Below are 27,711 nucleotides of genomic sequence, written 5' to 3'. Positions count from 1 at the left end.
ATAGTAATGCTAGAAAATCCTGCGCCCTTTTCATTGAATTTTTTCCCCCATGGCATATTTCTCCAAGGAAAGATCCTCCCACATAGCCCCCTCCCTCAACCCTACCCCCAAAACCAAAAAAAATCCCCCTGAAAACGTCTGTACACTTCCCAATAACCATTAGTATATGTAAACACTGGTTGAAGTTTGTAACTTGCAACCCCTCCCCCAGGGAGTGTGGGGGAGTCATCCCCAAAAACATAGTTATTAAGATTTTCGACTATGCCAAACAAAATGGCTATCTCAAAATTTTGATCCGTTGACTTTGGGAAAAAAATGAGCGTGGGAGGGGGCCTAGATGCCCTCCAATTTTTTCGGTCACTTAAAAAGGGCACTAGAACTTTTCATTTCCGTTAGAATGAGCCCTCTTTCGACATTCTAGGACCACTTGGTCGATACGATGACCCCTGGGAAAAAAAAACAACAAAAAAACAAACAAATAAACACGCACCCGTGATTTGTCTTCTGGCAAAAAATGCAAAATTCCACATTTTTGTAGATATGAGCTTGAAACTTCTACAGTAGGGTTCTCTGATACGCTGAATCTGATGATGTCATTTTCGTTAAGATCCTACGACTTTTAGGGGGTGTTTCCTCCTATTTTCCTAAATAAGGCAAATTTTCTCAGGCTCGTAACTTTTGATGGCTAAGACTAAACTTGATGAAACTTAAATATTTAAAATCAGCATTAAAATGCGATTCTTTTGATGTAGCTATTTATATCAAAATTCATTTTTTTAGAATTTTGGTTACTATTGAGCCGGATCGCTCCTTACTACAGTTCGTTACCACGAACTGTTTGAAACTGATTTCAATAGGAGACTTAGTTAGAAACCGAAGATAATACATATGGAATAAAGAGAAAGCACCTAGTTGTTTTAGGAAAGTTTAATGAAACCCGTTGTAAGACAGGTGATAAGAGTAAGTGCGGTAATTAAAGAGGCATTAACTTGATTTCTCTTGGAAGCTAATTACTTGGTAGAATTATAACTGTTACATTACAGTAGAGACTGCATTAGATGTGTAGGTGAATTTTAAGAGAAAGTCAACGTGGTTCTGTGAAGGTGAGAGAATGTCTATACGAAATTTGCACATTCAGACTAATATCATCGGAAGCCTTTATTCCTCAGTTTCGTGATCGAACCAGCGGCTGTAGAATTTCTGAAGTGGTCTCATTATAGCAGAAATAGAAAGTTCTAGTTCGCTTTTTAAGAACCAACAATGATCTGAGGACAATCGAGCCCTCTCTCACGCCTTTCGGGGGACGTATCGGGGACAAAAGTAGCCTTGTGTCAAAATTTAAAGGTAGCCATTTTAGCCAATAATGTTGAAATGCAAAAAAGCAAATATCGTGTGACCTTTGCAACCTCTGGGGATAAGGACCAAAGCAGGGCCGTATCAAGGGGGCTAGGGGGTTTACCCCTCCTGAAACAATTACCCGACTTGTAAAAACGTAACAAAAATGAATATAAAGTAATACTTTATGCGTTTTTTTACGTGTGTACCCCCCCTTCCCTTATTTTTTGGACGAAACAAAGACTTTATAAATTGTTGAACTCGGGGTCTTATGGGAAATTTTGGCCCTTAAGTTTTCAAAAAGTGTTTTGGGGAAACAACACTAACTTAAGCAAAGAATTAATTTCAAATGAAAATATGATCTAAAACTGCACTGCAAAGATAAGAATACTACATCACGATGGAACACGGATCAGACAGAAATTTTATTCGAAGTAATTTCAAAATCCCAAGGATCTTCCTTTTTTTGTATGCAAACGGACAAAGTATGCAAATGCAATATTGCAGATCCGATTGCCAAATGATAAGATGGCAAAAGTATATATCCATATATTGAATTGAATATTGAGAGCGATGTAATGGTGTCCTATTCAAGGGCTCCAAATATTCCCCTTCTTATATCTCCCCAGTATTGCGGTCACGATGACTGCTTCAATCAAATGGATGTTTGCAGAACATAGGAAGGGTTTTATCTTGAACAGAAACTGCGAGTTGGTGCTCCTTTTACGAGTTAAAAGGGAAACAACGAGTTACGCGTTAGGAGGGAAATAATGCCCCTCCTCCTCTTTTTCCTACGATCCGGTCGTGGGAAATGCTTTATAAGATTAGAGGTGAAAATAGTTTTTAGCATGAGAAAGAATGAAGCATACAGTAAATATGGTTCTTGACTTGATGTCACGTAAATTATCCTCAATTTGATACCGAAAACAAAGAAAAATTCAATTAAAAATTAGATCTACGGTGTTTTGGCAATGTGAGGTGTTGCGGTAATCTTTTTTCGGCTTCGCCGAGTGAAGTGTTGCGAGAGCAACACTTTGGTTTTGTTTCCTCGCTTCGATTAAACGCTGAAGTTGCTAATCTGTAAGGATCTTAAAATAAATACTAGGTACACCAACTCGCAATGGTTGCAAACCTCTCATCGCTAAAGATGATTGTAGCCTAACAGCCGATTGTTACTTACAAGTCCCCTACATGTCTTGCCGCTGGAACCAAATTGGTCTTACCATTAAATACACCGGAAACAAACAATTTGTGCACAAACTAGCAAAAGCTGCAAACCCCTCATTGCGGAAGATGATTATGAGCTAACAGCCGACTGTTGCTTAAAACTTTCCTATATGTCTCGCAGTTGGTTTCGGCCTATTTTTGGTCTCAGTGTGTACCTTACTTATAAAGTTGTCAACCCCTTTAAACTTTCAAACTGGTATATCTCATGAAGGAATTTTTGTACCGAAAAATGGATGATATATACTTTTATCTGTCTTAGTTCATAAGTTGACTTTTTTGCCGTGGGCCAAGTTTCTAACGTCATCGCTTAGAAAGGAGCAAAGGATAAACTCTAATTTCTTTAGCAATGGGTGAACTTTTAAAGTTTAAGAGGCATATTTGATACGATATCTGTATTGGTCTATTTTTGGTTTCAGTGTGTACCTTACTATTGAAGTTGTCAACCCCTTTAAACCTTCAAACTGGTATTTCTCAATCTATTTCAAATTAATGGTGAATGTTGTAGGCACGAAATAATACATGTGTTTGAATACTCCGCAAGTTTTACTCATGAAAGAATTTTTCTACCAAAAAGTGGACGGCATATGCTGTGATCAGCTCATCAAGAGCTACCGACTGCCGTCGAAAAAAAAAAATTTATCCGTCTTAGTTCAAAAGTTGATTTTTTTGCCGTGGGCCAAGTTTCTTATGTCATCACTTAGAAAGGAGCAAGGATAAACTCTAATTTCTTTAGCAATAAGAGAACTTTTAAAAGTTTAAGCGGTACATCTGATACCATTTCTCTACCGCAATCCTAAGTGTGAAAAACCAAATGATAAGCTCAGCTGGAATCACGAACAGAAATGGGTAGAAACAATAGATGGCAACACTTTCGGTCCCCACTATTTTATATCTGTAATTTTTTCTATTTATCACTCAAAGAAGATATATTGGCTGTGAGGCCGGGTAACTGCCGCATGTGCTTAACACTTATAGATTTTAGTCCATCTTCAATTTGAAACTGGTGCCTGCCTGCTTGCCTGCTAAACGAAGCTTTTCATTCGAAAGCAGAAACATGGTTTGATGAAGCGAAAGCTTGACTGCATAACTTCGGATAGTTCTCTCTCACATAGGCTATAAGACTCCAAGCCACTTCACACACAATAGACTATGGTTCAAGCACAAGTAAAAATCATTCTTTTTGGCCCCAGGCAAGAGCTCTACAAAGCTTTCCAAAATACAGTCATATTCATCAATCCGGCCTACGGTCCACACTTTCCTTAAAAACCGCAGAGGTTAGACCCTTACCATTTTCCACGAATAAGCTGAAATCGGGGTGCTAGAAAAAACAAAACAAAAAACACGACAAAACCAAAGTGTTGCTCTCGCAAAACAATTACTAGTTACTGAAATGAAATTAAATATTGACTATAAAGCTGAAATCGATAAAATCTATTCTATATATGTGGTAGGGGGCTACAATTCCCTCCTAGTGATGAAATTTTTTTTTATTCCGAATCCCTCGTGAATGGAAGCGCAAGAAAACTAGAACTTAAAGGAAGGGTGTAAATAGTGAAGCTTTGCGTAGATTGGTTCGAAGGCTCAGCTTGGTTGGCCTCAGCCAGTTTGATGCTGCAATTAGCTCTCAGTAGTAGTAGTAGTAGTAGTAGTGGTGGATTTTGGTATTAGTTTTTATTTTCATAAAAAAAATGTAATGTTTTTACTTATAACTTGTCTCAAAAAATAAGTAAAAAGTTTGTTTATGGGATTATTTGCAATTATGAGCTGCGCTTGCACGAACGGACGAATTTATAAATTTATTTAATCTCATCAAATGGAAGATGTTAAGTAGGTCTTGTTTTTTCCCTAAGAAATATAGTCCTCTCGATCAGGGTTTTCTTAGAAACATAGGATTTTGTAGAAGGTTCACAAGAAGCATTTAACTAAAATAAACTACTATTTAGCCATGTTAAGTACGAAATCCGTTGTCAAAGAGCTTCTTGTATTGTGTATTTTGTTTTCAAAGTTCCACAATGATGAAAAGAATAGAAAACACTGATATTGATGGGCTGCCCAAATAAAACTACCCTTGCTAGACGTCTTGATATGTTTTTATGCTTGTGAAGGTGCCATTTATTGCGCAATCACTTATCTTTAATATTATTTCTTTTCTAGCTTCGAGGTGCCCGAGGTCAGCCATTAGCCCCATTTCGTCGCGGATCTCTTGTTCGACTAGCAAATAATTCTTTGAAGAGAGTAGAAGAGTTGAATGCAGAAGATTTTGTCCTTTCTGCTCAACAATCTCCTGATATTCAAATAGAGAAATCTGTGATCCAGTGTCTGAATGAAAATGTAGATGGTAGTTTGACAATCACTTTCCTTACAGGAGGTGCTACTAAGGTTGGTCCTTCAAAATTCTTATAAAATACATTATTTTATTTATGTCTTTATTTATTATTTTTCCATCGTTCAGTATATTAACGAAAATAGTGATGCTATTGTGGAATTCTTTGTGATATTCCACCCCCTAAATGTCCTTTTCAACAAGGTAATGAAAACAATTTTAAGAGAATTTTGCTATCTGAAACTTAAAAATACCTATAAACCCTCCCTCTCATATTAGTATTAGGTAGATATTCATTCTTTTATTAGTCCATAAAATCACTATGTTGTGTCTTGCCGAGGTCGTGTCTGAGTCTGGGGTATCCAAATCTCTTTTAGAGGGTTAGACAATTTTACGCAAAACCTTTCAAACAGATCGTGGTAATGAACTGTAAGTAAGGAGCGACCTGGCTCAATAGTAACCGAAACTCTAAAAAACGGAATTTTACCAATTGATATATCAAAAGGATTGGCTTATTAGGCTGATTCTAAATATATAAGTTTCACTAAGTTTATTCTTAACCATAGAAGTTTACTGAAAATCACACCATCAGATTCAGTGTATCAAAGAACCCTACTGTATAAGTTTCAAGCTTCTATCCGCAAAAATGCGGAATTTTGTAGTTTTTGCCAAAAGAAAGAGCGATGCCTGTTTATTTTTTTTTCAGGGGTGATCGTATCGGCCCAGTGGGCCCGGAACGTAGGGAGAGGGCTCATTCTAATATAAATGAAAAGTTTTAGTATCCTTTTTAAGTGACCAAAAAATTGGAGGGAAACTAGACCCCCTACCACGTCACTTCTTTCCCAGAATCGTCTGATCAAAATTTCAAGATTAATGTTTTGTTCAGCATAGTTTAAAGGCCCAATAACTATGTGTTTAGAGATAACGTGCCCCCCCCTCATAGCCCCTGGAAAAAGTCTAAGTTATAAAATTTGCCCATTGTTTACGTATAGTATTTGTTATTGGGAAGTATGCATACATTTTTCAGGTTGGGAGGGGAAGACGAATTTTCTGCTGTGAAGATTTTGCACGGGGAGAATTTTGCATGGAAAGAGAAGACTCCATGGGGTGAAGTCTTCAGGAGAAATTTTACACTGGGGAAATGTGCCAGAATTCCTATAAGAAACTTCTTTATATGTCTTGCTTTCTCTTTACCGATTCAGTTTTGCTCGTGGAGATGGCAAAGGGTAATTGTCAAGGGTGAATTTTCGCCAGGATTGAATTGTTTAGAGGATATTTGTGTGGGGAGGGGTATATTTCCATGGATGTGGAGCCAGATATCCTGGCATCTTTGTTTAAAAAAGGATCAGAAATTGAATAAAAAAAACAAACAAGTTTTTTCAACTGAAACTAAGGAGCAACATTAGAACTTAAAACGAACAGAAATTATTACGTATATGAGGGGGGTGGGTGTCCTCTCCTCAATGCCTCGCTCTTTACGCTAAGGTTTAAATCTTGTCTCTATTCTTTAAAAACGTCTCCGGAAACTCAGGGTGGTTTAATTAAAAAAATAAGTGACGTTTTTTTAAAGGGTCGAAATACTTTAGCGTAAAGAGTGGAGGGAGGTGTTGAGACGAGGGCAACCTCCCTCATATATGTGATAATTTCTGTTCGTTTTAAGTTTTGATGTTGCTCCTTACTTTCGATAATTTTTCTTTTTATTAAAAAAAAACAAAAAAAAAACACTAAATAAAAACCTTTTTCCTAAATTGACACCCTTCCCCCGTTGAAATATGTTTTACCCTCCTCAAAGTCGTGTCTATTTATATCTATTTCTATATATCTTTTAAGACTTCAGCATCTAGGTTTTTATTATAAAGAAGAAAAATTGAAATGGTGCATTTTCTCCAAGTTCAGAATATTCTATCACCCCCGTGCTTACTCAACCCGTACGTATTTTTATATAGTCAACGTGTACTACGCCTCAGTTATGGATGCGTAATACTAAAATTTTAAGCAAGGATACTAGAGGGCTCATGAAGGGAGGGGGTTCGTGGCATAGCCAAAAAAGAATTTTGGCCTAAATTTACCCAATTTTAATTGACAAGTAGCATGAAAATTAATAAGTAGGGATGCCCCCTCCCTCATCAGAAGGTACGAGTTACTCGGTTGTTATTTGGTTTGTGATGTCTCCCTTATTGAGGGAAAGGTTCCTGGCTCGGCCAAGAAACGTGTTGGCCCTAAATTTGTCAAATCTTAACTGACAGAGGAACGAAGCTTGATAAGTAGGGATGCCCCTCCTCTTCATCTGCAGGTATGGCAGGAATTATTACTTGTTCATTATTTTGTTTGTAAAGGGTTAGTAATGTTCCCAGTATTAAGGCGAAGGGTTCCGGTCTTTGCCAAATAACAATTTGGCCTAAACTCGTCCAATATTAACCGACAAACAGAACAAAATTAGATAAGTGGGGATATCATTCTTCCCTCATCGCCAGGTATGGCGGAAATCACGTAATCACTCGTTATTTTGTTTGTAACAGGGTAGAAATGTTTTATGTATTCCAAAATAATAATAATAAATCTTGTCATAGCTAGTAGATAGACAAGGTTGTGCTTAAATGTTTTGGATCAAAATGACATTTCATTAATTTCCTCTCAGAAACTGTCAGTGCCAATATAACTTTGGGAATTGATAGTGCATTTACATTGGTTCTACTGCCAACACATGCTTGTATCTTTCGATCTCCTGTGTTGATTCTTTGATTTACTATGATTTCTTTCGATGGGGTTAAAGTGGGGCTCATAATCTATAAAAACGAGGACCAAAGGTATTTGATAACTCAGGTACTTCTCAATTATTAACCAAAGAATGAAGATTTGGTCGACATATCCTTTACCTTTTCTAAAACCGCACTGTTCTTCTCCTATAACTTTGTCTACAGTATCTCTCAGTCTAAAAAGTATCATATTACCAAGTGATTTTTTACCTACAGAGACAAGACTAATGCCTCGATAATTACCACATTCACTCTTATGACCTTTCTTATACTGTGGTTTAATTAAGGTTTTCCTAAAATCGCTTGGCACTTCTACTTTTTCAAAAATTATATTCATAATCTTCATTAACTTATTTCTAACCTCAGAGCCGCCATATTTAACAAACTCATTTACCACACTAACAAGACCGGGGGCCTTGTTGTTTTTAATCTTCTTAGCAATGTCCCTAATTCTTCCTCACAAAACAAATCTTCCTTCACGTCTAAGGTATCACAAACTTTTCCATTTACCGAGTAAAATAAAGGACAGATGATTTCCAATATCCCTCGGTGCAAAAACTGGACTAAACAATCAAAGAGGATGGGTAACTTATAAGAGCGGAAACTGGTGCTGGTGTCGGCAAGAAATGGATCAACGCCGTTAGTGACACTTGGAATTTTTTCAAACTTTGTAATCGTTTTTCCGTCAGGAAATGAGATTAGACCATAATTACTATGTTGATTTTACCAATTATACTAATTGAATTAATTATTCTTATTATGAAACTGAAAAAGAATGCCAAACGTCGCCTAATGCTAGATGGCACTGATAGTTTTTTTTTGTCGATACTAGTGCCAGTCCTCAATGTTATAAGTTACTCCCTTTGGTAGGAGGGTTTTCAAGGTAGGGTAATATGCAACGATGAGTTTAAGAGTTCAAATATTTAGTCCAGAAACAAATATGCCAACTCCTGTCTACGGCTATCAAGGGAATTCAAATTTAATTGCTTGAGTGTATCATCGTCTATTGAGTAGTTGTGTCCAAGTATAATCTTTACAGTCCTTTTTGTGCCATCTCAAGTCTATTTGATTTGTCCTTCCGTCAGCCACGGATCCTAAACTGGACACGTATATTGAAGTGAAGGTCTAACATAATTGCAGTATACAGACTTTAAAATGTCAGTTGGTATACCAATTGACATTTTTTTAGGCTGGGAAAGAATGTAAAAGTGAGGCATCTATTTTATTCAGTTAATCAAAGTGCGAATTCCTTCATAAATCTTCGTCCAAACGTATTCCAAGCATTCTAACTGTTCTCTTCGTTGCTAGTAAGGAATTATAGGAAGTATGACTGTCTACTTTCAGGAAGGAAAAAGTCATATAAGAGCTCTTTGTCTCATTAACCGTTAGTTTCACCTGTCTTAGTTCAGCTTTCTGAAAAATTTTCCAATAAGATTGTTCTGTTGTCGGAGGGTTTAGCATTTGTGCTATGGCAGTTAGTTCGTCAGCAAATTTAAACGTTCAAGAATTGTGTCTAAAATACGATTAAAAAGCATAAAAAATGAAAGTGCATAAAATAAGCATAAAAAACTTAGTCCGTTGTGACGAATAACAAAACTATTTAAATACTCAACTGACTCATGATGAGGGAGTTTATCACACTGATATCTATTAACAAGAAAACTAGTAAGCATGCGCACAACAGATCGACGGGCACCTATAACCTTTGGTTCTTCTACTAGATTGGGATCATGAAAATTTAATAGCATATAAAATAGCGGCGCGTCCCACCGTTATTTTCCTGATTCATTTTTTTACCGACAGGTTGAAAAAATTGGGGAGTGGGGTCAACTTCCACCCAATGCATGTAGCTCCTGGCACCCATACGATGCATAAGTAGTCAATCATACCTACTGGACTAATGTAAACGGAATATTAGAATAGTTGCTGAAAATGAGATCCAGCGAACGGTTATCAATTTGCTTAAGAGACAGAGGATTGCTTAGCAATTTGGGACCCATATCATTATCAATTTGGGACCCAAGTCCTTATACATTATAGTGCCGGGATTAGGATACAAGGATTATAAATTGGCAGTGCAGTAAGTAACTCGCAAGATTTCGATGATAAGGGTCATGGGGTGGATCATAAAAAACGCAAATCACCAGTGACGCTACTTAGGTAGCTTTTATACCTACGCTACAACCATACGACTTCGAAGCCGTCTTTATTCGGCACATATTAAACAATTGAGGATTCTGTTTTAATGATATAAAATTTAAGAAAGGGGAGGCGTGGGAGAAGGGCCGTATCCAGTATTTTATTTATTTTATTTTTTTTGGGAGGGGGGGGGGGGTACAAAAAACCCTGTAAAACACAACCAAATTGTGTTTACATATATTTATGTTATTTTTCTATAAGTCGAACAAAACTTCCATGGGGGGGGGGGGTTCAAACTGGTTACACACACCCTGCCCCATCCAGGGATACGGCCCTGCTTCAGGGGCTGGAGTTTTTTATATTCTAAGATGTAGAGATGAAAAACACAAAAAAGTGCATTTTGGGTCATGATTTTCCAAATTTCTTGGGGTAGGGTTATTTTAGAGCAATCTCAAAGGGAGTTTACCCTATTATTGAGGGGAGGACTCTGATGCCTCTTCTCCAAAGGCTGAATACACCTTTGTGCATCTATCTGAGTCTGCTATGTGCTTCGGAAGGGAGAAAAAGCTTTAAGGCTAAGCAAAATTTGAACATACTTGGAAGCAAAATAGAATTGGACGTCTATAGTACCCATTCTATATTATGTACTATTTGGGAACTTATTTTTGGCGAAATCCACAAAGTTATTATCATAGGAATTAAGAAAATATTAGATGAACGATTCTTACTCTTGTTTTTTTCTATATATTGTGGGGTAATTTCTAAAGTTCATTTAATGAGAAATATGTCAATATTTTCCGTTAGTTATTTGGCTTTTATCTGCCATCTATCTGATGACAAGTATTCCTTGCTCAATTTTCGATGCCATCTAACCCTTGAGGATACGCCACTATTTTTGACAATTAGATAATTACCAACTATATCGCATGGTTAGACCATGCCACATAAAAGAACTCTTCAGATCGACAAAGGTCCTGGCGATCCTCAAGGGTCCTAAGTTGATACGTGCAACACTTGTCATATTCAAGGCTTGTCGGCTGGGTATTCAACCAAAAGAAAGTAAAAAACTGAACAGATAGGACCTTTGGTTTTTAGCAAAACTAATCTGAATAAAAATTAGTGCCACTGACAGGTCAGTTTTACCCTGTAAAATTTACCTAGCCACTCAAGCTTCATCGGTATATCAATGTTTAATAATTGTATCTTCAGTACTTTACTAAACTATTAGCTCTTGTTAATTTTGAAAACTTCAAAACGTATGTTTTTAGTGTACTCTATAAAACTCTATTGAAAAAAAACCCTAAGGAAAAATGTATAATCAGAATGTTCTACAGTTATAACAATATGGCTAATTTGCGCAATTTTATAAAATTTAATTAACTTATAAATATAAAATATATTCACAATGCATGGAAATTTCCTGGCCAACATTGATTTATTTTATTCCAGGTTGTCCACTCATCGTCACCAGACCAACCTTTTTTTGTGATAGATCGTGGATGGTGCTCTTATAACCCATTAAGAACCCTTGAACTCTATGGACTTTCTTGTTCGAGATTACAGCCTAATGACGTGTGCATGGCTTTAAGTCAAGTTGCCACAGGATCAGCAACTAAGAAAGACCCTATGCCATTATCCAGTGGAGAAGTACGTAATTAAGCTCAGTGTTGCCAATTCATAAAGATTCATTGAATGTTCCATCGCAAAATGTGTATTTGACAATTGTAATGTTTGATTGGGCAAATTGGCATAGCCCTTGGATGGTCTGACCATTCTTGGGGCCACGTATTCTGTGGTTGATACAATGATTTATGTATAGTGATATCTCTGACCTTCGTGTAAAATCAATATTTGTATCTACAGGTATGCCAATCCTCATCAGCAAGTGCTTGTAAGATACAAAAAAGTTCCTCTCTGTGCTAGAAATTGTTTTTATAATTATACCTGCATATCATGGCTGCCGGGGAGGGTGGTCACTCCTACCCCCATTTTGATATAGCAGCAATATCTTGTTGCACAAAAGTTATCGCCTAGAAATGCATTTTTTCGTATCCCGGCTCCCCCTCCCTAAAAGTCATATGTATATGCACTTATATTTTAAAGTATATTTAAGTGCAGTTTAAGTGTCTAAAAGTGTGTGTTGAAATCTACTTATATAATCATATTGTCTTCCAAATAGCCTATAAATGAATACCAGAGATAGATTCTCGGGAGAAAGGAGGAGGTGGATAACTTAAGAAAGCGATGATAGATAAGCACCATTCTGTTAAAGTAGTAACCTTAGGATTAAAGAAATTCTTTATCGGGATTCGCAAGTGAAATTTACGTACGAAACTCGGCTTAAGTTTTAAGATATGAACGTAGTATTTTTATTTTTCACAGCTACAGTTGTGAGGTAACAGAATAAAAGAGCAGTTTTTGTATTTTTCATATCTTATGGTATTTTTTAAATGACAAATTTTTCATTACCCTATCTATACTTCGTTTTAGAGAAGTTAATGAAAATGGAATATCAAATTTGTAACCGAAAGAGTTAGTGACACCCAACCAAGCTAGTGGTTACAGAAGGCACAGATAAATCAAGTGATACGAACGCATATGACCTACTGGTCGAACGCGTCAAACAACAACAACCGAAAGAGTTAGAAAATATTTTCTTTAAAACTTTCGACATCAATTCAAAAGAACCTGTAGTTATTTTTTAGTCTTTCATGCCAAGAAAAATGCTGTCAAAACTGCATAAAAATCCAGAAAGGGTAAAAAATTCCGTTAAAACGATACCAATGTTTGGTAATCCTGAAAGAAAATGAGTAACCGCTTGTTAGAACACCAAAAAAAGGCGTATTATTTAGCTCTCCCTCTCATCTGTAAAATCTGCATACTGCAACATAACACCTGTTCAACTGTCGGATTCATTTCCATTTATAGTTCTTGAAATAACATTTTGATTAATAATGAAAAAAAAGTATTAAATTATCCTTTGTGCAAGATTTTGGCTCACAATTTTGTGTTTCGCTTGAAGTTGCTGAGTAAGTTTCTCAGAAATTCATTTATGAGAAGTTTCTCGGAAATTCATTTCTCAGAAGTTCCTCGGAAATTCATTTCTCAGAAGTTTCTCAAAAGCTTCGTCAGAAAATCAGGCAAAATAAACTTTTGGGCTGAGCTCATAGGAAATGGAAGCATTTGTTAAATTTCAGACCTAATCAATTAGCTTGAATAATTAACAAGGAATTCTTAATTTTTGCTATTGTTTTTGCTTATGGTGACGCTTATTTTTTTTTCAATTTCAAATTCATTTCTCAGAAATGTTTGTTTAATTTCGTCCTTATATGGCACAACTTATTCCGTTTGAAAATTCTGAAAAACTGTGGAAAATATTTAGGAAGTTCTATTTTTAAATCTGTGAAACTATTTACAAACTATTTACTCCTTTTTTGAAACTAATAGTGAAACTATTTACTCCTTTTTTATACTTCTATGAATAATCTTGGGTATAATGTAAAATATAGAGCTTCTTAAATTTAATATGACTAATTTATCGATAGATTTTACTTCGTTATCATTTCAGATGCGGAATTTCATTTCATAAAATTAGATGATGAACGAGTCAAAGCGTAAGTAGGGCGAAAGCTCTATACTCTATACTCTTTTGCAAAGATATGAAAAAAATAGTTTACACCCTTCCAGTAATAATATAAACCTCCACCATCCCCCTCCCCCCGAAAAAAAATCCTAATAAGTTCCAACTCAAAACCCCGATCTTGAGACATAAAAGTGTATACTAGCCAACCTGCGTATAAGATTCTTAATAAGACCTACTGACTATATGCAACTTATATAATGATAATCCCTCTCTTGTTTTTAGACTTTTGGCAAAAAAAAGAAGAAAAAAAGTTTACTTTCTTGTGGGAATCCAAAAGCTTACGAACTCTGTAAAAGTACTCTGGAGAAACAGTTACTCATTGTGTTGTTAAGTGGTCATAATATGAAGCGATTATTCTCAGATTTGTGGTTTGCTGGGTGTTATGGACACTTGCCAACTATATAGATAAGATATATCGCCTCTATTTTTTTTTCTTGCTTTAATCTTGTTTTCTTTATTTTATATGTCTAAAAACTTGTTAATAAAATATGATGTGTTTTACGATTCACAATACTATGTATGAATGAAACAGCAAACAAAACGTTATTTTGTATTTAACAAAGTGGAGAGGCCTTTCTATTCATTTAGTGTCAAGAACTATGGACCTTTCTATAAACCCAAAGTTAAACAAAAAGAAGGTTGAGTTTTGAGTGTTATGTGTAAAGAACTGTATGTTGTCTGATTTTTATATTAATTAAACGGTATACGAATTCGTTATGTTATCTTTTTTTCTATGCGATACTATAGAAGTGTTTTAACTGGTGTAATTAGAGGAGACTTATTAGTGTACGACTTAACAACCTTGAAATCTCTGCGCATTCCTAATCGCCATATGCCATTCCTAAGACTTTTATTAGGCGTTTCAGATTATTTTTAACTAAAAAAGAAATATTAATTCAGTTCTAGACTGCCTTTCAAAGCTATCAAAGGTGTCTTACGAAAGTATACCTTAATACTATTATAATAAGTATTTCCCTGGAAAAATTTAATGGCTGGCCCCCCCCCATCCCCAGATGAATTTTAGTTTCTTCAAAAATCTTGTTAAAACTAAGATGAGACTGCATAATTCAAGGATCAACAGAAACAAGTCTGTTTTCTTTAGTATATCTTTGCCTTTGTAGTACTATATGGCTCATTTTTCAGTTTTCACTTTCAGTTGATTTGGGAAAATTGGCTTCAACTTTATAAATCTTATACTGTCAGTAATTTTGAATGACTTTCAAATGAGACGTATTTTTAAACCACATATAGGGTCCGTCCACTTCTTTATTTCTGATATGGAAAAATAACACGCTACCTTGCCCTGAAATGGTGTCTTGAGTGATCCTTACAAATTATATCAAGGCAACATCTTTCATAGACTAAATTTTCTTGTATTTTTTTTTTTTAAAGAATTATAATTAAACACATTATGATGCGATACTAGCTTGCTGCAGGGATATTTGTGATCCAGGAATTCGGCATGGATTCTGAAAAAGAATGATAGTAAAAGCGATTACTTCAACTACAAGGAAAAAAGAAGAGAGAGAGAAAGAGAAAAAGAGAAACAGAGAGAGAGAGAGAGAAAAAAAAGAGAAAGAGAGGGAGATAGAGAGAGGCAGGGAAGGAGAGAGAGAAAGAAAGAGAAAGAAAGAGAGAGAGAGAAAGAGAGTAGAAGAGAGAGAAGCCATTGTCGGAGCATTAGGGAAAAATCACCTGCAGAAAAAAAACAACTATTTTTCTTGTATTTCAGACAATATTTTACAGATTAAACAAGATTGTGAGAATAAAATTCGTCTATTTAGAAAAGGAAGGGAACAAAGAGAGAGATACACACGGCGAGAGGGGAAGAGAGGAAACGGTGCAAAGCTTTCCAAATCATTGTTAGAGCATCCGAAAAAAGTATCCTTTGGAAAACAAGAGCTAAGAGCTCATATGGCACTTGTGACGAGGCGAGAAGAGCTAAGAGCCAAGAGATCATATGGTATGAGCTCTAACAAAATTCTATGAATCAATAGATTGATTTAAAAAGGAAAATAAGAGGTTTAGTGCCGGTCAGGATTTAAAATAAGAGCTCTGAGTCACCATGTCCTTCTAAATATCAAAATTCATTAAGATCCGATCACCCACTCGTAAGTTATAAATACCTAATTTTTTCTAATTTTTCCTCTCCCTTTAGCCCCCCAGATGGTCGAATCTAGGAAAACGACTTTATCAAGTCAAACTGTGCAGCTCTCTGACACGCCTACCAATTTTCATCGTCCTAGCACGTCCAGAAGCACCAAACTCGCCAAATCACTGAACCCCTCCCCCCAACTCCCCCAAAGAGAGCGAATCCAGTACGATTCTGTCAATCACGTATCAAGGACATTTGTTTATTCTATCCACCAAGCTTCATCCCGATTCCTTCACTCCAAGTGTTTTTCCAAGATTTTCCCCTCCAACTCCCCCCAATGTCAAAAGATCTGGTCGGGATTTGAAAATAAGAGCTCTGAGACATGAATTCCTTCTAAAAATCAAATTTCATTAAGATCCGATCATCTATTCGTAAGATAAAAATACCCCATTTTTCACGTTTTCCAAGAATTCCGGTTTCCCCCTCCAATTCCCCCCAATGTCACAGGATCTGGTCGGAATTTAAAATTAGAACTTTAAAGCACAAGATCCTTCTAAATATCAAATTTCATTAAGATCTGGTCACCCTTTCGTAAGTTACAAATACCTCAATTTTCAAAATTACCCCCCCCCCCCAATTCCATCAAAGAGAGCAGATCCGATCCGGTTATGTCAGTCACGTATCTTAGACAGGTTTCTATTCTTCCTATCCAGTTTCATCCTGATTTCACCGCTTTAAGTATTTTCTAAGATTTCCGGTCCCCCCAACTGCCCCCGCCCAATTAAGCTTGATCCGGTTAAGATTTAAAATAAGAGATCTGAGTTACGAGGTCCTTCTAAATATGCATTTTCATGAAGATTCGATCACTCCTTCGTAAGTTAAAAATACGTCATTTTTAACTTATGTCAGAATTACCCCCCCCCCCCCCCCCAATAGAGCAGATCCGTTCCAAATATGTAAATCACGTATATAAGACTTCTGCTTATTTTTCCCACCAAGTTTCATCCCGATCCCTCCAATCTAAGCGTTTTCCACGATTTTAGGTCCCCCCCCCACCCCAAACTTCCCCCAATGTCACCAGATCCGGTCAGGATTTAAAATAAGAGCTTTGAGACACGATATCCTTCTAAATACGAAATTTTATTGAGATCCGATCACCCGTTCGTAAGTTAAAAATACCTCATTTTTTCTAATTTTTCAGAATTAACCCCTCCCCCAAATACCCCAAAGAGAGCGGATCCGTTCCGGTTATGTCAATCATGTATCTAGGACCCGTGATTATTTTCCCCACCAAGTTTCATTCCGATCCCTCCACTCTAAGTGTTTTCCAAGTTTTAGGTTTCCCAACTCCCCCCAATGTCACCAGATCCGGTCGGGTTTAAAATAAGAGCTCTGAGCCACGATATCCTTCTAAATATCAAATTTCATTGAGATCCGATCTCCCGTTCGTAAGTTAACATTACCTCATTTTTTCTAATTTTTCAGAAATAACCCCCCCCCCCAACTACCCCAAAGAGAGCGGATCCTTTCCGTTTATGTCAATCATCTATCTAGGACTTGTGTTTATTTTTCCCACCAACTTTCATCCCGATCCCTCTACTCTAAGTGTTTTCCAAGTTTTAGCTTTCTCCCTCCCAACTCCCCCCCCCCAATGTCACCAGATCCGGTCGGGATTTAAAATAAGAGCTCTAAGACACGATATCCTTCTAAACCTCAAATTTCATTGAGATCCGATCACCCGTTCGTAAGTTAAAAATACCTCATTTTTTCTAATTTTTCAGAATTACCCCCCCCCCCCCCCAACTACCCCAAAGAGAGCGGATCCGTTCCGATTATGTCAATCATGTATCTGGGAGTTGTGCTTATTTTTCCCATCAAGTTTCATCCCGATCCCTCCACTCTAAGTGTTTTCCAAGATTTTAGGTTTCCCCCCTCCAACTCCCCCCAATGTCATCAGATCCGGTCGGGATTTAAAATAAGACCTCTGAGACACAATATCATTCCAAACATCAAATTTCATTAAGATCCCATCACCCGCTCATAAGTTAAAAATACTTCATTTTTTTCTAATTAACCGGCCCCCCACTCCCCCCCCCCAGATGGTCAAATCGGGAAAACGACTATTTCTAATTTAATCTGGTCCGGTCCTTGATGCACTTGCCAAATTTCATCGTCCTAGCTTACCTGGAAGTGCCTAAAGTAGCAAAACCGGGACCGACAGACAGACAGACAGACAGACAGACAAACCGACAGACCGACAGAATTTACGATTGCTATATGTCACTTGGTTAATACCGAGTGCCATAAAAAACATTTTGTTTTATTACAAATTATATTTTACAGATTATTCAAGAGTGTACGAACAAAATCCTTTTAATATTTAATGCCAAACAACAACAAAATGTTCTTTAGAGCCGTACCATATGGAAACTTTTTTTTGATAGCAGAAGAAATGCAAAAAAAAAAAAAAAAAAAAAAAAAAAAAAAAAATGGATTTACTACCGACACATAGGGTCCCTGAGCGAAGAAAGTCTTTAATTTGACAGCATCGCTTTACTTTCGATCAAAATGAAATGAAATAACTAAAGATTTGCAGGAACAATTTGCACTGAGGTGTAAGATCGATCTATAGTAAAAACCTTGAATAACAAATCAAAACACAGCCCATTAGATACGGCTTACTGATTTATTTGGTTCCAAAGGAGATTTTTGAACCCTAGTCTCCCCCCTCCTAGAATTTTTCTTTGCAAGATTCCTTCTTAAAAAATGTATGTTGCCTTTCTTAGAGTTGTAAAACTTTAAATGGCCATTTGACTTTAAAATCCCCTCTCGCGTTGAGCTCAAATATAGACAACGTGAGATCAAATGCTTTACGAGGTGGGAAGGGGGGAAGTCTAATCACGTTTCTAACTGGTGTACCCAGCTTGTTGAATATTTATGACATTTTCCCATAATCATCTTTCATAAGAAATTTGTCTTGACCTCCTGCTTCCAACCTTAACGGGAAAGGAAGACATCAAGTGTTTTCTGTGATGAAAAATCATAGCCTTCAGCTATATTCCGGCATTGAAGCTCAGAACTATTATTTCAGGTTTCAGATCAATAACTTGATTCAAATTCTTACTGAGCCCTAGTAGACCAACTTACCAAATGTTTACTCCTTTCTTGAACAATTCCCCAGGCAAAATGGTTCAGCTGAAAAAAAAAAAAAAAAAAAAAAATCAAAATCAAATGGAAAAATTGAGCAAAGCACTTTTAAGAACAGGTATGAAAAACTTTGATAAAACGGCTTTGTTTTTTTTTTGGCGGTAATTTAGTGGTTAATTGAATCGCTTAACAAAGTTGACTGTCTCAGTAAAAGGATTTTAATCTATGTCAATATTGTGTCCATTATTTTTATTTGGAGGGGGGGGGAGAGGTTATAAAAACTTTAAAAACACATAAAAAAAATTTTGTATGCATTTTTGCAACGTTTTTACAAGTCGGACAAAATTTTCGGGGGTTGGGTTCAAACGCAGTCACCCCCTGCCATGTATGAAGCCTTGATCGATGTTCTGACTTGATGACTGATTAGACATATTTTTATAATTTTCACATTCCTTTCTCAGGATTGTTTTTCACATTAAAGTAATTGCTACGTTCGACTGACGATATAACTGATGCAGCACCATTCTGAAGGTAGCCGAGGTCCATTCTGAAGAGCCGAGGCCACCCCGGGGCACTGTCCCTGGTTAAAGGGCTCAAGGGAACTGGTTGGTCCTACAAATATACAAATTGACAATTCATATGTCATTCTGCTTCAAACAAGATTCCTGCTGTTCCATAGAAAAATGACAGTTGTCGGCGTCATGGGAATACTTATGCTTCCAATGATAAATACTAAAAATCCTCGTACAACTAAATGACAGCTTTATAGGGGGGAGGGGGCTAACTCATCTGAGCAAGTGATAAGTAATTCTGCGTGAAACCACTTACTCCCAGTCTATTTCCTCATTATCCGACCAGAGAGGCGATAATCGTTTCCTGATATTCCGTCGCATTTAATTACCAGATTGTCTTGAAGAGTGTCCGGTTGTTCTATTTTAATGTTGAATTGCGGAATCTTTGTATGTCTAGGCGATAGAATAATCCACGGCCTTGGGGAACTCCTGTTCAACTCTTGTTTTGGGATGGTTATAAAACATCTATACTAGCATATAAAACTGCTATATTAGCATCTATATTGCTTTGTTATAGTGAAGAAGGTTTTGAAATACATGAAGGAGTGTCAACCCTCATAGTTGCACGGATCTTGTTAGAGCCCTAATTACTGGTTATGGATTTACTGACCATTCAGCACTGCTTTTGCCCTAATGTGCACTGTTTGGGCGCTATTAAACAATTTTTTTGGATACACTGAATTTGTTTTTTTCCTTTTTTTTACATATAGTGGACGTATCAATTTAGGGAAAACAAATAGTTTTCAGATTTAGTCTTCCTAATATAACTCGCAAATGACTGAATTTGCCTGAAAGAAACAAGCGACACACCTATTAGCTAGTTTCAGCAAATTCTTCGTAGGAAGGACGAGGAAAGTGACAAGAAAGTAGGAGCACATTTGCAAATGGCATTTTTCTGGGAAGGGAGAAGAGGAGCTCTCAGGACGATCCAGAGACCTTACCAATGTTTTTTCTTCCTCTTGGGTATTGAGCTTGTGACTAATTCTTTGTGGTAAGTTTACCTTTTCATTGTTCTCAATTGGTAAAAAATGATTTTGTTTCCCTTACAATGGGCCTAGGTCTTATTTTGTTGCATTGACAAATAGCAGTATAACTGAAGCCCTAGAGAGGATATAAACCTTGACATTTTTTTATTGATTTTTGGATATTCTATCTTATGTGCTGATATATCCTAGCTTCTAATACCTTAGTACGGGGGCGTAATATAATTGAGTTGAAAACAAATTTTTACAAGCGTACTATCTCCCACTACCATAACCTTCTCTGATGCCCAGCAACAGACATAAGACAACACAATGAAAAATAAGTACCATTAGTTGTTTTGGTATCGCGACTCCTTGAAACCGGAATAGATTGGGAATATCACTGTTGAGCAAGTGAATCTGCAAGTAAAAACAGCATTAATATTAAAGTTTAACATCTTACAATATACATATACACATACTGCTCGTCCAGAGGCAAGGCGGCAGTGAGGTGATCATAGATGAGATTTTTTGTCAAACTGAGATTTACACTCACCCCAATGATAGAGGAAGGTGCAGAGTGTTCTGGACCAGCGTTGCCAATGTTTTGAAATAGACTGCGCTAGTTCTCCGACTAAAATTGTGGCGCAAGAGATTAATTTGTACCACCTGGAGAGCAGGTTAAAAATTTTCCATAAAAAAAAAAAAAAAAAAAAAAAAAAAAATCCGAGCCAGAAAGGAGCAAGAAAAAAAAGTCATCGAACTATTCGTATTGTACTGAACAATTTCCTAATGTACCACTCAGTAAGTAAAATGGCATAGTTTATCATCTTTTTTTCTTTTTTTTCAGTAGCTTTTGAATTTCATTTTTTAACTTTTATTTTATATAATATCGATTATTAAGAAGAAAACTAATACAACCATATCCCCTCCAAATGCCAGGGCATGATATGAAGGAGGGACAATCAAATAAATTTACAATATCAAAAAAATAAATCTACTTTTGCATCAGAAGTGTTTGAGAAAGAACAACAAACAAACATAACAACAAAACCATGTACCCTGCTACCATTAACTTACCACTCCTTTCTTAAGACACATCAATCAAAATTAAAACAAACAAAATAATAACACTAATAATCATGATTTAATACCATTTCATCAATATTACTTCCTATCAATTTAATCGTCAAAATCCTATTTAGAGAACAATACATTGTTCAACAGCCCATTAAATTCACTTACATCGCGAGTACTTTTAACATCCTTATTTAACGAATTCCATAACTTAGCACTTCTAAAACCAAGGACAACGCCGACCTAAACGTAATTAAATTATTAACATAGATTTGATTCATTGACCTTGTACTATGTGAATGAACCTCATTAACATGTAGGAAGATCATTTACACGGATAAGAGCATCGGACTTAATTATGGGCTTTGAAGATAAATGTCTGCAACCAGACCCCTTTCATTCTAATTTTCCACTGCACAAAGAAGAAAAAAAGGCTGTCAAGAGTAACGTCGACGCTGTAGCATGGCCAAAGGAGGATCCAAAAAGTATCCTCCCTCCTACACCAGAAATAAAGGTTCTAACTAGGTACAAACTAGGGGAACGGATCTTCAGGTCTTTCCATACTCTAAAATAATAAACTCTTTAAATTATCTCGATATTATTGTCGTCGTAAAATACTATTCATACCGGAAGTAAACGATAAATTATTATACCAAGCTCTAAAAGACAATAATCAGAGAAAGTAGAGAACCTTATTTTTTCCATCAATTTTCATTTTTGCTGTTAAAAGTTCTTCATTAATTTTGTTGAGCTTCCATGCAGTGTTTTGAGAAAAAAAAAAATTAAATTAAAATATTTGTTACCAAATTTTGTTCATAAAGCGAGTTCGGACAAGTCAATTTTTCTGTTAGCTAAACACAATCTTTTTGCTAGTAGTATCATTAAATTTATTCTCACTGAACCATCTGACATCGAAAACATAGTTATGCAGCGTTCAGACTACAGTTTCCAAAGTATGAAACATGCATTCCGCATAGATTGGCATAATATTTTTTTTTTTTTTGGGGGGGGGGGGAATTTTGATACACGATCACGACACAACATCATTTAGAATTATCTAAAAAGAGACAAGAGCATTGTTTTCCTATACCCTGTGTGAGGTATGCTAATCAGCTTTATAGTATAGGCTTCAGAACATGCTGTTAATTTTTCACTACTATCCAAATCAATTTGCCAAAATAAGAAGGCAAGACTCTTCTTGTTCTAATGGCAGATTATTTCAAGGAATAATCGTATAAAGAACAATTATAACATCGAAACCAAGGCTTTAGCTAAAAAAACGTCCGTCCAGACGTTTTTTGTCCAGTAAAACGCATTTTGTCCAGCAAAACACCGGCTGCTTTTATCACCTCCTTGCGCTTGCTCGGGACACCAGCCGTCACTGTTGGCAATCGATTTGCTCGGACAGTTCAGTACATAGTGGACTTTACCAGTGAAACATAGCGGTATTTCAAACTTTGCCTAGAACAGGTACAGTCACTTATATAATTTTCTCTTTATTTTTAATTTAAATTCAATTACTGAATTGGATATTTTTACTCAACAAAAGGTGGATGGTTATGCATAAAATAAATAACTTTATAAATACCAACTTATGAATAAAAGAGATACCACCTTTACGCCCAACCATCCACTTCAATAGAACTCTTTTCCATCTGCACAGGTATTCCATTTTTTGCTCAGCAAATGCAACCTTTACCCAAAAATGTAGACACTCTCGATACTTGTCCTTTTTACCGATGTTGGGATCAAAAATGGAAGACCATCCCCAGAAACCATGAGTTATAGAGTGTGAAACTCTACCCCCTCAGCTACCTGGATTACTTTTTTGGTTTCACACTTTGTAGTATTTAAATATTAGATAAATAGATCACTGTAAAGTTTACAGACAGAGCCGATTTTTATACAAGGTTAAGCTTACCGAAGATACAGCAACGCGACCAAAAAGACTACTTGATGAGATCATAGGTCCTCTACTAATATCAACATGTTCACCAACTCGGTACACAGTAATGCTACCGTCTGAAAACAAAAGAAAAAGAACTTAAATTTTGTTTCTAGGACATAAAACGAGCAACAGTAAGTCTTTCTTTGCTTTATATTTTTTTTTCGAAAAAAAACATTAAAAATAAGTTTAACATTAGCTACAGCATATATTGAATTCATTTGAAAGAATTCATATGAATTCAGTTGGGATTCATCAAAAGACAATGAGTACCTTCGGACCTTGGAAACTGTCGTCAACTCCAAAGCGTTTTACCCTCCATTTTCACAGCTATTCTGACAGTTTCACTTTAGTTGACTATCCGTAATTACTGCCATTGAGTAGTGTCAGCACGTAGTCACTTGCGGACGTTTGGGTTTCACTTAAAGAATTTTCCATTTTTGATAAGAACAGCATTTTGTATTTGAAACAAGTTCCAATTCAAGGCAGTAATGGTGAAATAATACCAAATTTTTAAACATTTTGCCATATTGACAAAGAAACAAACTTATAAAGTTAAGACCTTGTCAAAACTACAGTCAGAACCAGAAAGTATGTAAGAAAAATGCTAAGAAACGCCAAATGCTAGATGCCGTTGGTGATTTGTCGACGACACTAGTACCAGTTTCCACTTGTGCAAGTTACCGCAGCTATTTTCTTTAGTCGAAACTACAACAGTCTTTACTGTAGTCAAGTCAGCTACCGTAGTTCAAAACCCAAACATAATCAATAACATGTGAACTATCAATACTGTACTATATATCACCTTTCTTCACATCAATTTTTAATGCTGGGTCGTAGTGTGTGATTTTTGTCTAAATGTATAATTTTTGTGAAAAAACTGAATTTAGCTATGCTACGATAGTTTTTAAATATGCCGATCTCTCTCTCTCTCTCGTACCAAAAAGCGGAAAAGCCCTATCCAAAAAATTACACGTAATGCTGTAAAATTATACATGGTTGGTGTTAAACAGTTGGTAAGTTGGTAAACACCAACTTACTGTGACACTATGCGAGTCTACTCTAGGCTCATTTACTACATAAAGTTGCAAGGTTTGTGGTACCGAAGGGGAAATGGGCCGGTTTAGTTATCCTGTTTTTATTGTAGAAGTGTTTATGATTTACCATCCTTTCGGACCAGTTTTTACTTCTCATGATGGCCGTTAAACTCATGTTGCATCCTTTCTTAAGTGCAATATTAGATTTCCCTATACCTCATTAAAAAAAAAAAAAAAAAAAAAAATCTAAGAGACCACACGGAAAAGTGTTTCACTACCTCTTTTCTGAAGATTAACTAGCATTTTCAACTTACGTACGAATTTATCTATGACAAAAATTTATGGTATGACTGCATGAAAAACGGTAAAATTTGGTCTCGTGGGTAAAGATCATTTCACTGAACTATGACTATCAATCGATTCCATAAATAGCACATATAGCTGAATTTGGAGAACACGTAGAAGTTTCAGACGGACAGCAATTCTTTCATACAAAACAGAAGAGCAATACATTAAATTTGGACGTACCAAATAAAATATGCAAGTCTAAAAATTTTCACTGCAAATACACTTTTTCGATCATACCTCTGTTCCTTGCTATCTTTGACGCTACACAGTTCAGTTCAGTTTATTAACATCAAAATAAATGGACAACAATAACTTTCTACCCCTACAAGGCTCCATGGCCCGTTACATAGGGGTTAAAACAAAAATAAATATCAAATAAAGAGTCTCTTCTTAAAAAAAACAAACAAGAAATCCAATTAAATAATTTTGTGTTATTTTTACTTACCACTTCGTCCTCGAAATTCAAATCCAAGTCCACACCATCTCCCACCATCACGGTGGGATCCCCACCATCAACGAATGAATGCTACGGACATTATCAGGGAGACTGTTCCATACTTTACTACATGCTATTCGGGGACTAAAATCTGATCTAACAGTCTTAGTTTGAGGTAAAAGTAGGTGGTCTTTATTGCGTAGATTAGGAGAGCTCCTTGAATTAACTAAATCGGGAAAGAAAGAATTGAAACAGCGAGGCAGTACACCATGAAGATACTTGAAAATCATTGAAGAGCAAGAGACGACATAGGGTGCATAAGTATTCAAAAGCACTTTTCGATGTCCTTTATTAAATTCGTTAACTCACTGGCGAGCCTTTTGATGAATTACTTTAATCGGATGGAGCAGAGACTGGAATGTAGACATCCAAATCGAGTTGCAGTAAGTTAAATATGGCTGAATGAGTGAAAAATACAGGGTCCAAAGAATAGATCCAGGAAAAATGTGTTTAAGTTTTCGAATAATCCCAAGATTTGATATTTTTGCTTGGACCATCTTGATGTGGTTTCTAAAAGAAAGATTCTCATCCAACAAAATTCCAAGGAAACGCACGTATCTTACGTTAGGTCGAGACAAAGGTCCTTTCGAGGTAGATATAGTTGATAAGGGCGGCATACCTTTCCAGTTCTAGAAAATATGAGAAAGTGTGATTTAGCGATATTTAAAGCACGTCGGTTAGTATCAAACCAGTGGTAAGACCGCTCCATAAGCATGTGAAGTTTAACCTCCAAATCTTGTTCCGTGTCTTCAGCACATAGGATATTGCTGTCGTCAGCGAAGGCAACTAAATCTTAATGAAGGGATGGCAGAATATCAGAAGATGCCACCATATTTTCCTTTTCGTGACATAGAGTACAACACGCAGAGGGAATCGCGTTCTTTACCGCTCTAAATAAATCGTTGATGTATATCAAAAACAGAGTAGGACCAAGAATCGATCCTTGTGGTACTCCATAGTTTACACCAATGGAGTTTAGTGAGTCAGGGTCCACGGAAATCGTTCTATCGTGTAAAAAAGAATGGAACCATGATAGGGCTGAACCTCGTATTCCTATATGAGACAGTTTATCAAGAAGAATCTTATGAGTAAGACTATCAAAAGCTTTCCGCACATCCAGGAAAATAGCGGCTGGTATTTTTCCAGAATCTAAAGCCGTATGAAGAAAACTGATGAGTTTAGTATTGCACACTTGCTCCGTAGTCACTTTAATAAACTTCTTCCCTCACATAATTGACTCTCCCACCGTAAGGTCTTGAAACTAGGGTCATAACAAGGCGACCGGCCTCCGACAAAAAAAAATGATTTGCAATGATTCACTATTACCCTAGTTAGCTACGTCGAAGTAATCATATAAATAGGTAGAGGTGGATTAGAATGGGAAGGGGCTCTCTGATATTCAAAAATTTTCTATAATTATCCTGCTTATTAACTAAATAATGCTTTCAATATGAAAGCCGATCATGCTCTGAAAATCAACTCTCGAGACATACGATCCCTAAGGTTAATGGTTAAAAATCGTATCTTAATGTTTGATTGTAATTACATAGGACTAGTAACTACTTGTGAAACCCTATTTCCTGCTGAGACACAGTAGCATTTTGGTAAGGCTGATAATAAATAATAATAAATTATCAGGAATTCAGGATGTAATTACAATTAAAATTTAGCCAACTCCCTCTTTACATCCTCCCAGGAAGTTCCCGATTCCTTTAAATTTTTCCTCACGAAATCCTCCCACTCCATTCAGAAACGGCCTCTTTTTCGTTTGGTCCAAGATGGTTGGCAAACAAGAAAGATCTTCGACAATCTGTCATCCTTCATCCACATAACGTGTCCTATCGATCTGAACCTTTCTCTTATCATAGTCCTAGAAAGCGGAATTGAGCCACATTTTTCGTACAGCTTCAGTTTGTTAGAGATACGGTCAGTCAGACGGATCCCCAAAACAATCTGGTAGCCATTCCTCTGAAAAACACCAACCAAATCCTCCTCCGTTGTTTCCAATATTCTAACCTTGGTTTGCAGATTTATCCTCCTATTCTGCCACACATTTTTCAGCTGTGAAATAGCACCCTAGGTCTTGGCTATTCTACGTTTAACATCTTCATTGCACCCACCGTCTTTACTAATAATACTACCTAGTTAACTGAAGCAGTTCACTTGAACAATCTTCTGATTACCCACTATCACCTCTTCACCTTCACTTATTCCTTGTTTTAGCGACTTAGTCTTCTTAACTTTAACATCGAAACTAATTTTTGCATCCCGAATTCTCAACACCTCAAAAATTCACTCATTTTACAAATATTTTCATATAGGATGCTTAAATCACCAACATGATCCAAGTGTTGGAGAGTTTTACTTCCCCCATTGATTCCGTGTTCTCCCATTGCCTTTTCTGTGCTCTTTATGGTGAAGTCTATCAAAATGATCCATGTAAACGGGAATAGAACGCAAATCTGCTTAACTCCTGATTTAATGCAGAACCAGCTACTTCCCTTATTTTTACCTTATCCGCAACAATTTTATTCTCAACATACCTTAAGAATGCAGTGAAAGCAGTTAATTTCAGCTATGTGGGATGTTGGTGATTCGAAAACGTCAAA

At 36.4% G+C, this 27,711-nt stretch overlaps 2 protein-coding genes across 4 annotated transcripts in view; one reads left to right on the top strand and one right to left on the bottom strand.

Annotated features, from left to right (window-relative positions):
* LOC136033893 (ataxin-1-like) overlaps positions 1-14,140 on the top strand; it is a 55,721-nt gene extending 41,581 nt beyond the window's left edge. The window contains exons 3-4 of one of the 2 annotated variants that reach the window (XM_065714880.1): positions 4,717-4,941; positions 11,230-14,140. In XM_065714880.1, the coding sequence (XP_065570952.1) occupies positions 4,717-4,941; positions 11,230-11,439 (435 nt within the window). In that variant the 3' untranslated portion in view covers positions 11,440-14,140. The remainder of the gene's footprint in view (positions 1-4,716; positions 4,942-11,229) is intronic. The other variant, XM_065714881.1, reaches the window with a different exon arrangement.
* Positions 14,141-14,775: 635 nt separating this feature from the next.
* Positions 14,776-27,711, bottom strand: part of LOC136033892 (large ribosomal subunit protein mL39-like) — a 53,452-nt gene continuing 40,516 nt past the window's right edge. For both annotated transcript variants that reach the window (XM_065714878.1, XM_065714879.1), the window contains exons 5-8: positions 23,198-23,298; positions 20,548-20,619; positions 18,666-18,713; positions 14,776-14,892 (exon numbers count right to left, since the gene is read on the bottom strand). In XM_065714878.1, the coding sequence (XP_065570950.1) occupies positions 14,833-14,892; positions 18,666-18,713; positions 20,548-20,619; positions 23,198-23,298 (281 nt within the window). In that variant the 3' untranslated portion in view covers positions 14,776-14,832. The remainder of the gene's footprint in view (positions 14,893-18,665; positions 18,714-20,547; positions 20,620-23,197; positions 23,299-27,711) is intronic.

This window comes from Artemia franciscana, chromosome 12, assembly GCF_032884065.1.
Source record: "Artemia franciscana chromosome 12, ASM3288406v1, whole genome shotgun sequence".
Taxonomy (NCBI): domain Eukaryota; kingdom Metazoa; phylum Arthropoda; class Branchiopoda; order Anostraca; family Artemiidae; genus Artemia; species Artemia franciscana.
Note: the sequence above shows the minus strand (reverse complement) of the source record. Positions and strands in the feature narration are given on the sequence as shown.